At 50.1% G+C, this 11,234-nt stretch overlaps 2 protein-coding genes across 2 annotated transcripts in view; one reads left to right on the top strand and one right to left on the bottom strand.

Annotated features, from left to right (window-relative positions):
• TOR1B (torsin family 1, member B (torsin B)) overlaps positions 1 to 3,351 on the top strand; it is a gene marked incomplete at its 5' end in the record, with an annotated part of 6,857 nt that extends 3,506 nt beyond the window's left edge. The window contains 3 exons of the mRNA XM_011931211.1: positions 598 to 773; positions 2,284 to 2,411; positions 2,716 to 3,351. Coding sequence (XP_011786601.1) covers positions 598 to 773; positions 2,284 to 2,411; positions 2,716 to 2,957 — 546 coding nt within the window. The remainder of the gene's footprint in view (positions 1 to 597; positions 774 to 2,283; positions 2,412 to 2,715) is intronic.
• A 3,213-nt stretch (positions 3,352 to 6,564) lies between these two features.
• Positions 6,565 to 11,234, bottom strand: part of TOR1A (torsin family 1, member A (torsin A)) — a 12,711-nt gene continuing 8,041 nt past the window's right edge. Inside the window, exon 5 of the mRNA XM_011931439.1 lies at positions 6,565 to 7,838. Coding sequence (XP_011786829.1) covers positions 7,588 to 7,838 — 251 coding nt within the window. The 3' untranslated portion in view covers positions 6,565 to 7,587. The remainder of the gene's footprint in view (positions 7,839 to 11,234) is intronic.

Below are 11,234 nucleotides of genomic sequence, written 5' to 3'. Positions count from 1 at the left end.
CCCCATCTCTACTAAAAATACAGAAATTAGAAGGGGCGTGGTGGCAGGCACCTGTAATTCCAGCTACTCGGGAGGTGGAGGTTGCAGTGAGCTGATATTGCACCACTGCACTCCAGCCTGGGTGACAGAGCGAGACTCTGTCTCAAAAAAAAAAAAAAAAAAGGCCAGATGTGGTGTGGGGGATGGGGGCGCCTGTAGTCCCAGCTACACGGGGGTTGAGGCAGGGGAATCTGTTGAACCCAAGAGGCGGAGCCGAGATCATGCCACTACACACCAGCCTAGGGGATAGAGCGAGACCCTGTTTCAAAAAAAAAAAAAATCACGGATCTTGTACCTCTTACACCTTTAAAAAGTCACATTTAATATGTCACTTGAGTTAGGAAAAAGCTTCTCTGCATTTTAGCATCTGTCTCTGCCAATTTCCACTTTTTAGAAATAAGGTTTTAGAAAAGCTGTTACCCAGCGAGTGGGGGTGAGGGTGCAGTCCTAAGAGCTCTGACCTCGTCCTTCAGTGCATGAGGAGCAGATGGTTCCTGCGCTCCTCTTGGTGCACCCTTTGAGCTTTGCATCCTATTTCTTCTTTCACGGTTGGTCCAGGACCAGTTACAGAAGTGGATCCGCGGTAATGTGAGTGCATGTGCGAACTCTGTTTTCATATTTGACGAGATGGATAAATTGCACCCCGGGATCATTGACGCAATCAAGCCGTTTCTAGACTACTACGAGCAGGTTGACGGAGTGTCTTACCGCAAAGCCATCTTCATCTTTCTCAGGTCAGCGGGAGGCGGTCTCTTGGGGCACACAAGCCCTTTTGGGGCACACAAGCCCTTCATTCTCTCAATGATAAAATGAGGTCCTGAGGACCATCAGCACTTGGTTTACCAGGACAAAAGTGCCTGCTTGGCACAAGGCACTTACCTACTGCTTTACTTTTCTTTTCCTTTGCCAGTCTCAGCATGGCACACAGTGTGGGTTGTGGAAATGAACTAAAGAAATAATCACTGGGCTGGGAGCGGTGGCTCACGCCTGTAATCCCAGCACTTTGGGAGGCCGAGGTGGGCAGATCACCAAGAGATCGAGACCATCCTGGCTAACATGGTGAAACCCTGTCTCTACTAGAAATACAAAAATTAGCTGGGCGTGGTGGCACGTGCCTGTAGTCCCATCTACTCAGGAGGCTGAGGCAGGAGAATGGCGTGAACCCGGGAGGTGGAGCTTGCAGTGAGCAGAGATCGCACCACTGCACTCCAGCCTGAGCGACAGAGTGAGACTCTGTCTCAAAAAAAAAAGAATCAATGATAGCAGGCAATTTTAGCCGGGCATGGTAGCATAGGCCTGGAGTCCCAGCTCTTGGGGAAGTTGAGGCAGGAGGATTGGTTGAGCCCAGGAGTTCAAGGTTTTATTGAGCTATGATCATGCCACTGCACTCCAGCCTGGGTGACAAATCAAGACCCCAACCCTAAAAATGAAACAAATGAAAACAGGTAATTTTATTAACTGCGCACATTCGTTTTTAGGGTTATAAAGAGCTATAGCATTATCCCAGCTAGTTGTGAATAAACATTTTAAGTTCCACGAGAGCAGACACTTTTTTGTAGTAGCACTCAGTAAATATTCCTTTACGAAAATAGATCTTTGGCCAGGCGTGATGGTTCACGCCTGCAATCCCAGCACTTTGGGAGGCCGAGGTGGGCAGATCATTTGAGGTCAGGAGTTCAAGACCAGCCTGGCCAACATGGTGAAACCCCATCTCTACTAAAAATACAGAAATTAGAAGGGGCGTGGTGGCAGGCACCTGTAATTCCAGCTACTCGGGAGGTGGAGGTTGCAGTGAGCTGATATCGCACCACTGCACTCCAATCTGGGTGACAGTGTCTCAAAAAAGGGAAAATAGAGCAGGTTCATTTCTTGGTAAGACACAGAAGTTTTTTTTTTTTTTTTTTTTGAGACAGAGTTTCACTCTTGTTGCCCAGGCTGGAGTGCAATGGCACGATCTCGGCTCACTGCAACCTCTGCCTCCCTGGTTCAAACGATTCTCCCGCCTCAGCTTCCCGAGTAGCTGGGATTACAGGTATGCACCACCATTAGCCTGGCTAATTTTTGTGTTTTTAGTAGAGACGGGGTTTCTCCATGTTGGTCAGGCTGGCCTCGAACTCCTGGCCTCAGGTGATCCTCCTGCCTCGGCCTCCCAGAGTGCTGGGATTACAGGCGTGAGCCACCACACCCGGCTGACACAGAAGTCTTAATATGTGATTCTAATCTTTATTTCTCTGGCAAACTCAGCAATGCAGGCGGGGACCTTATAACTAAGACAGCTCTTGACTTTTGGCGGGCCGGAAGAAAGAGGGAAGACATTCAGCTGAAGGACCTGGAACCTGTACTGTCTGTTGGAGTCTTCAATAATAAACACAGTGAGTGCACCAGGGGAAAGGAGCCCCTTAACTGTCCGGCAGTGAGCCATCTGCTCTTGCATTGTGTCACAAAGCCACAGGATCCCACCGGACTTCTGGCTTTGCTAAAGTCGGGAATTTTCTTAGGTATACTGTCCAAGAAACCAGTGAGTGAGTGTCCAGCTGAGTCCTACATGGGCTTGTTGTACACTGACAAGAGACTCTCTTAAGGGGTACGGACTTGAGGCACGTGCTTGAGGGTTGGGATTGGAGCTTGGCCAGGTGGCGGTGGCGGCGGGAAACCCAGCTTTGTCTTGTTCCGCAGGTGGCCTGTGGCACAGTGGACTGATTGACAAAAACCTCATTGATTACTTTATCCCCTTCCTGCCTTTGGAGTACAGACATGTGAAAATGTGTGTGAGGGCCGAGATGAGGGCCCGTGGTTCTGCTATAGATGAAGACATTGTCACAAGAGTGGCAGAGGAAATGACGTTTTTCCCCAAAGACGAGAAAATCTACTCAGACAAGGGCTGCAAGACTGTGCAGTCGCGGCTTGATTTCCACTGAGCTCCTATCTGGATGGGGTAGGAGGCAGCTGGGAGGCTCCACACACCAGAGGCCTTGCCTTTCAGAAGAACCCTGAAGACCGCTTTGCGGTTTTGCCTGTTTGCACCTTAGAGTTTGGGGATATAGAATCTTTTTTTTGAGACAGGGTCTCGCTGTGTCATCCAAGCTGGAGTGCATTGGTGCAATCCTCAACTCACTGCAACCTCCACTCCCAGTTTGAGTGATTCTCATGCCTCAGCCTCCTGAGTAGCTGGGATTACAGGCATGAGCCACTGTGCCCGGCTGGGATATAGAATCTAAGAGGTGATTTTGGAAAACACGTGAATCTATTGCGTGCATTTGTCATTCTGCAAGATGACAGCCGTCCAGCTCTTCTTTGCGGCTGAAGATGAACTTTTAAAATCCCCTTCACACTTAATATACTGACCGTGACAGAAGTGCCTGAAAACAGCTGTGCATGGCAGGCCTGGCAATGGTTTCTGACTCACAGCACCCGCACCTCAGAAGCTACTATCAGGACTAAAGGAGTCCAGGAACCTGCTGCAGGCTGAGGGGCACTGGGTTCCCACCGGCAGGCTGGAGAGTGCTGGGTTCTTATTGGCCGAAAACATCCTTTTGCTGTTTCGTTCTTTTCTGTTTTTGAGACAGAGTCTCGCTCTGTCGCCCAGGCTGGAGTGCAGTGGCGTGATCTCCACTCACTGCAAGCTCTGCCTCCCGGGTTCAGGCCATTCTCCTGCCTCAGCCTCCCGAGTAGCTGGGACTGCAGGTATCCGCTACCACGCCCGGCTAATTTTTTGTATTTTTAGTAGAGATGGGGTTTCACCGCGTTAGCCAGGGTGGTCTCCATCTCCTGACCTCATGATCCGCCCGCCTCGGCCTCCCAAAGTGCTGGGATTACAGGCTTGAGCCACCGCGCCCAGCCTCTTTCATTCTTTACACAGAGAGAATTCACTGACTTGAAGTATATTCAGTTAAAATTGGGGGTGGAGATGCAGACAGTGTCTGACAGGAGGATGTGGCCGTGCCTGCTGAGCACTCTTGATCTGGGCTGACCTGTCTGTGTGTGGGGTGGGGCCTTCACCTAACGCCTCTGCAGCAGGCCTGGGCAGACAGGTCTCTCTCGGCTGTTCATTGTTCTGGCTGCTAATACAGCTCTGGCTGTGGAATCCTTCACCATCTCAGCTGGTATCATCCCCAGCCTTCCTTGTGCCGTATCTCAGCTTGGCTCACTGCTAGAGTCCCTCCAACCATCTGTTGAGTCACAATGAGACCACTGGCTTTCAATGTGAGTCCTTGGTTTCCATGGTGAGATGCTTGTTAAGACTTTATACTTGGGTCAATCTCTCACTTTATTTTGTAGAACCATTTGAAATCCTAGGATGTGCTCGTTCTGGAAGGATGACATGGGCTCAGACTGAACAGTCAGCTGGCAGATCTTAAAGGACATTGCTCATTTTAAAACAAGGGAAGGACACACAATGGAATGATTGCTTAGTCCTTTCTCGGATACTCTTAAAACAATTTTTTATTGTTAAATTTGTGGTAATACGTGGTCACAACTGTGGATCAAACAAGGTCAGTCTAAAGTCGTGGCAGGTGCTGGGTGTGACCTGATACCACCACCCGTTGTGGCAGCACCAGGCTGGACTGCCCTGATCCCTGGGCCGTGAGACTTAGCTTCCAGCCAGTGTGAATCATTGTATCTGTCTCATAATCGCAGCACAGCTGCAGACACAGTTACAACAATGTGCACCATTTTTTACATAAAAATACGGTAGAATTTATGACATGGAAATGCCTTACAGGGTATCACACTTAGTCTTGAAAAACACACCAAGGTATCCTCAAATTGCAGCTAAGTTACCCTTCTTTTATAAAATGTTGGGCATCTGGTTGAGAGGAGACAAGATTTTCTCTGTTTACAGTGATGCAATAAATACATATTTGCCACCTTTGGACTGCTATTACTGATTTGTAACTTGAAAAGGCCATGGTTGATCATGACCCCGCCTCCTCCACCTTCCTTGTAAGATGTGGACAAGAGCTTTACTGAGCTACTGAATATAAAATAATAAAGCCTAGATTTTATCGTGAAATGCCACTTGCTAACTTTTTTTTTCTAGTTTATTTGGTACCAAAGTTCAGAATGAATTTCAGCAGCACAGCTGTGAGACTCACTGTACCCTGGACAGGCGGGTGGGCAATCAGTGTGATACAGAAGCAGTATTTACCTTAAAAGCTCTTCCCCTAGATAAAGAGAAGTTAAATTAGCTGATGGATATTTCATCAAAGACAGACTTCCAATAAAATACTTTCTCCCAAAATTAATGTGGGAGGAAATTGAGGTACTGGTAAAGACCTCTGACATCCTGAACCTGAGCTCAGGTGAGGAAACCTAACCCCTGAAACGTAAAAACTGGTAAATAAGAAATCCGAGGCCGGGCGTGGTAGCTCACAGCCATAATCCTAGCACTTTGGGAGGCTGAGGCAGGCAGATCACCTGGGGTTGGGAGTTTGAGACCAGCCTGACCAACATGGAGAAACCCCATCTCTACTAAAAGTACAAAATTAGCCGGGCGTGGTGGAAGATGCCTGTAATCCCAGCTACTCGGGAGGCTGAGGCAGGAGAATCACTTGAACCTGGGAGGCAGAGGTTGCCGTAAGCCGAGATCGCACCATTGCACTCCAGCCTGGGCAACGAGTGAAACTGTCTCAAAAAAAAAAAAAAATCCTAAATTCTAATCTGATCTTGGCTTAATTACACGTAACCCAGTATTGTCTCTTGTCAGTGAATGGCTAACACCCACCCTCTTCACAGGATTGAGGATTCGCAGATTGACTAGAAAGCACAAACCTTCACCATCACCCCACCCACTCCCTTAATTTCTCAACTGAAGGTACTCAATTCCCAGGAGACAAACTTTCTAGGTCTGGTTCTCAGTCTAACGCAGTTCCTATTCTACCCACACGGCCTCATCTACAAAGACTGAACCTTCCAAAACTGTCAGGGGACCTGTGTTCCTTAACTTGGGACTTCTGGTGCCTGGGCCACACTCTTCAAATGAATGATTAGATCAGGGACATAACAGGCTGGCTGCAGCTAAATACCAAGAACTTTCTAATGCTTAGAGCCATCTTTAGGGCTTGGGTGCCCTAGTGGGACCCCATGCAGGCTGGGGAGCCGTAAGGCAGAGGAGACTTGCATTAGACCTGCAGCTTAGGCCACCAACTCGTCTTCTGTGCCTACTAGAAGTGGTTCCTGCAGTGCTCTCCGCAGCAGCCGCACCCATGGGAGCACTGCCCACGTGCGGGGACACAGGCATAAAACAAGGTGTGCTTACCTCAGTCTACGGTGCTGTTCCTGCTGGCATCTCAGCTGTACTTGAACTCTGTGGCTGGGTGTCAGGAGCTCCAAGAACCGCACAATGGAGGGCGACTTCCCAGACCACTGGGCGAGGGGACAGAGCCATCGTAAGATCCTCAGATCCCCGTGTGAGACTTTCTTTCCAACCTGGATTGTTCTGCTAGGTCTTCACTCGCAGCCTCACCTCACAAGGCCTACTAGTGGAGGGCACTTCTCCCTCTTCAAAAACGTACTCACCAATGACACATGCAAACTTTTATTGTAAAACGGTAGCCATTTGCATTTACAAAGAAAGACACCGTTCTCAGCATCCTCGGAAGGGGCAGCTAAACTTTATGGGAGGTTTCGGGGATTTGACTGAATGTAACAAAAAATAGTATAAATGAGGAAGACTTAATATGGCAAAATTCACATCATTTAGAATCCAGCCGAGCACGTGTGGCTCATTCAGGATGGACAGTGAAGGGCCACCTTTTGCAAAATAAGAGTGACTGGCAAGTGACAAGCTGGAAATCCTTTTCTTTCAAAAGACTTGTTCTAACGAACGTTGACAGTGTTGCCAAAATCATTCCCACAGCTCCCTTTGTTGCTAAGGTTAAAACCCTTGGAGAGGCTGTTTCAGGCTTATCTGTGGTGCCTGAAGGCGTCCTTTTACCTACTTGTCCTTCATCTAAACACTTCATTGCCCCTGACAGCGTCCGCTGGGACCATCCTGGGACAGAGCTGGCTCGTGCTCCAGCCACATCCCCAGCAATGCCCTCCTGTGGCACAAATGCCACGCACGTGTGCTTGGGCTTATTTCCAGTGAAGATACATCACAGTATACGTTATAATGACGGGAACTTAAAACACACACACACAAGGCCAACAACTTAGAATCTCAGCAGTCTCTCATAATGTTAAAAATCATTTTAAATAAAGTTACCACATTTTCAATAAAACTTATTCATCCTTCCTTGAAACAGAAACACTTGGAATTAAAACATAATTTGTAAAAAATCATGAGCCCTGCGATGAGTGGGCTGGGAGCTGGCCCCTTCCTTCTGTGCGGGCTCGGGAAGCTTCATGTCCTTGCCCATGGTCCCTCGGTGGCCTACGGGCACCAGGGGATGGAAACAATGCCGGGGAGAGAATTCCTGTCACTTCAAACAGGAAACATTCACTGATTCCTCTTCCAGGGAAAGGAGCTGGGGGAGGAGGCGTGAAAGGACTGAGTGTTGTTTCTTTTCCAACTCCAAGCAGAGACTCGGCTGCCAATCATGGCTGTCAATCATCGTAGTAATAATCTAACTTGGTGAATACCGTTTTGCAGCCTTTATCTGAGAAAACTCTCTCCTCTTTGGGGAAAAATGTCATCTCCTCAGCCACTCTGGTTACAATGTCTTCATTAGTTTCATAGCCTCGGGACTGCATTTCGACTCGGATACACATTTTTAGGTGTTTGTATTCCAGGGGGAGGAAGGGAACAAAATAATCAATGAGGTTCCGGTCAATTAAGCTGCTGTGCCAGAAGCCACCTGGGAAGAAGAAACAAGGTGCTGTTCATCCACATCCACCCTCTACACGAGTCCTGGGGATCACTCACCCACCCTCCCATCTGTCCCACACACATCTACTGGGGTCACCCACCCTCCCATCCATCCCACATACACATACTGGGGGTCACCCACCCTTCCATCTGTCCCACACACATCTACTGGGGGTCACCCACCCTCCCACCCATCTCACACACATCTACTGGGGTCACCCACCCTCCCATCCATCTCACACACACCTACTGGGTGTGCCTTCTCCCTAGATCAGTGGGGAAGGCAGATGTTAACAGGCACCTGCACATTGGGATGCTTCTGTGACAGTGGAAAGGGACACCCTCTTTACACTGCGGGCTGGGGGAGGCCTCCCAAGGTATGACTTAAGAGATCGAAGATGGGAAAGAGGTCCTGGGGCCCAGGAACAAGCAGAGGCAGTGGGGAAGGCAGAGCTCCACAGAAAGCAGGAGGCAAGAATAGTTCCCGGGAAGGACTACCAGCCACGCTGGTAATTTTTTACTCTCCCTGGAGTTTCAGCAGCTGGACTAACAGGGAAGGCTGCTGCCGCTGCCACAGTGCCCAGCCCTTGCAGAGCATGTGGGCACCAAAACTAGCCTTGGGAGTGCGGATGTGCAGCCCACGCCGGGCTCCCTGTGAAGGCCTGGCCTTAGCCGTATTTTCTCCACTGAATGTGGGCTGGCTCTGCACCTGCCCCATCCACTCCTCCTGGGCTCCTGGAACTCCTGACCCAGGATACCTCCTCCCAGCCCCAGATGACACAGCACACACTACGTCGCCCACCAGCCCACACGTGTCTTCTAGTGAGCTGATTCCCTTCTGCTCTGCCATGTAATTCTGGGGCTCTATCCCCAACCCAATCATTCACTGGGTTAATGCGTTTCATGCCCAACAGTGCTTTGCACACAACTGGTGCTCAATAAATATGTGGCTGACTGATAGAGTGGAGCTTGTGGCCAGGGAAAGAACAGAACCAACCACTGAATGGCAACATGGGGCAGTCTCGCTATCACGAGCTGGTTCTCAGAGGCCTGCTCTGTGCCAGACACGCCCTGGGCCTGGGGACACAGCTGAGGGCGGACAGCCCTCACGGCTTTACCATTCTAGGGCAGGAGACACCCGACAAACCAGGAAACAGTCTCAGAAGGCGCTTGGAGTGACAAATGCTGCACAGCAGAATGGACATGGAGAGCGGGAGAGGGAGCACGTTGGGCGGGACCTCAGGGCAGAGCCCGAGCAACGAGGACCCAACCATGCAGACCCAGGAATGACAGGTGACCTCAGGCAACCCTGAGACTTTACAATTATCTCCTGAGGACTCCCAAGTTTGCCCTCCCAGCCTGATGGCCTCCCTGGGGCTTTGCGGCTCTGCTCTGATGCCCTGATGCCATCGCCCACTGCGCTCGCCTGTCCTTCCTGCTGTCCCTTCCCTTCAATGGCAGCGCCACCCTTCCCGTTGCTCAAGTCAGGTCCTTGGTTCTTCTCTCGTTTCCACATACAATTCTGCAGGAAGTCTTACAGGTTCTACCTTCAAAACACACCCAGAACCCAACCATGTCCCTCCACCCCCACTACTTCCACGCTGGGTTCTCTGGCCCTGTGCTGTGGGTCTGTCCTCCACCCAGTTGCCAGCAAGGTCCTGTGAAGGCCTTGTCAGATCACAGCACTGCCTGCCCAGGATCCTCCAGGCCTCTCTCTTCTACTTGGAATAAGACCCAAGGTTCACCATGGCCCACCAGGCTTTCCACGGTCTGCACCTCCACCCCAAATCTCGCCTCTTCTATCACCTCCTGTTCCCCTCCTCTGTTTATCCTCAACCAGTCACAGTGACTCCAAGCACAGGCCCCTGGATGTGCTGTCCGCACTGGGGAATGCTTTTCCCTTAGACATCCCCATGGCTCACTCCCTCAGGTCAGCCCAAAAGCCACCCTCACAGGGAGCCTTCCCTGTCCACGCTATTAAAGCAGAGCCCATCCTTACCCTGCACCCCAAAGCCTTTCTTTTTTTTTTTTGAGACGGAGTCTTGCTCTATTGCCCAGGCTGGAGTGCAGTGGCCAGATCTCAGCTCACTGCAAGCTCCGCCTCCTGGGTTTACGCCATTCTCCTGCCTCAACCTCCCAAGTAGCTGGGACTACAGGCGCCCGCCACCTTGCCCGGCTAGCTTTTTGTATTTTTCAGTAGAGAGGGGGTTTCACCGTGTTAGCCAGGATGGTCTCGAACTCCTGACCTCGTGATCCGCCCATCTCGGCCTCCCAAAGTGCTGGGATTACAGGCTTGAGCCACCGCGCCTGGCCAAGCCTTTCTTTTTTTCCCCTACTGGCACTGGGGAGAAAGATATATATATATATATGTGTCCATGTGTGTCCATGTGTGATGTGTGCATATGTACTGCATGTATACACACAAACACATCACACACATCAACGTATCTATCCCCCACCATCTGATACATTTTCTTTCTTTATTATCACTAGGATGTGGGATCGATAAGGGCAAGAATTTCTGTGTGTGTTCACTGCTGTGTCCCCAGTCCTAGGTATGATGCCTGGCACCTACCAGATGCTCTATATACATGTGTTGAATGAATGTTCAGCCATCTGCCTGAGGCCACAGTCAGTCTGTGGGCCAGGGCTGCCTGACTCCCAGGCTGGCACTCCTGAGTGCCGTGTAACCTCCACAGCACGGATTCGAGGCCACTGGGCTCATCTGCCTCAGCATTAGGCTAAGGTTTCTGCTGCATGTGCTCATGTTTTGTGGCAAGGCAACAAACTATCCAACATGTTACAAAATACTTGTCTGGCCTCAGTAGTATTCCACTTGCACACACTGACATACAGTACCCCATGTTGTTCACTAACTGTAGGATGAATTTCCTGGCAAGTCTGTCTCAAATGAGCCCTTCTGTTTTTGTCATCTCCAGAACCTGAAGCGCAAAGACTTGAACAGCCAGCCCTGCACAACTCACAGGTCTTAGCCAGTGAGTTAGCCTCCATTATGCTGGCTTTCCGCCTCCCCAGATTCAAGGTCAAAGGTCTCATGACATTCCCTGGAGAAGTAGCGAGCTACAACTTAAAAGCTCAGGTTTTAGAATCAGAGATACTGAACAGGCTGCACGGCCCTGGGCAAGCTGCCACATCTCTTTGAGTCTCTCAGTCTCTACACTACAAGGTATGGTGAAGACTGAGTGAAATCCGCAGGCAGAGTGTTTCACACGGTGCCCAGTACAAAATAAGGGTCCAAACACTATTTGGCTGTTGCTCTTGGGCAATGAAGAGAAAGGGAAAAACTAACAGGTCATCTCTCCCCTTGAACCGCCCTTGGCAGCCTTCGTTGCTCAACTACTGGCTCTTTCTTCTACAAATCAGC

The sequence above is a fragment of the Colobus angolensis genome, unplaced genomic scaffold (assembly GCF_000951035.1).
Source record: "Colobus angolensis palliatus isolate OR3802 unplaced genomic scaffold, Cang.pa_1.0 Scaffold9, whole genome shotgun sequence".
NCBI lineage: Eukaryota > Metazoa > Chordata > Mammalia > Primates > Cercopithecidae > Colobus > Colobus angolensis.
This window is presented reverse-complemented; position numbering and strand designations above follow the sequence as displayed.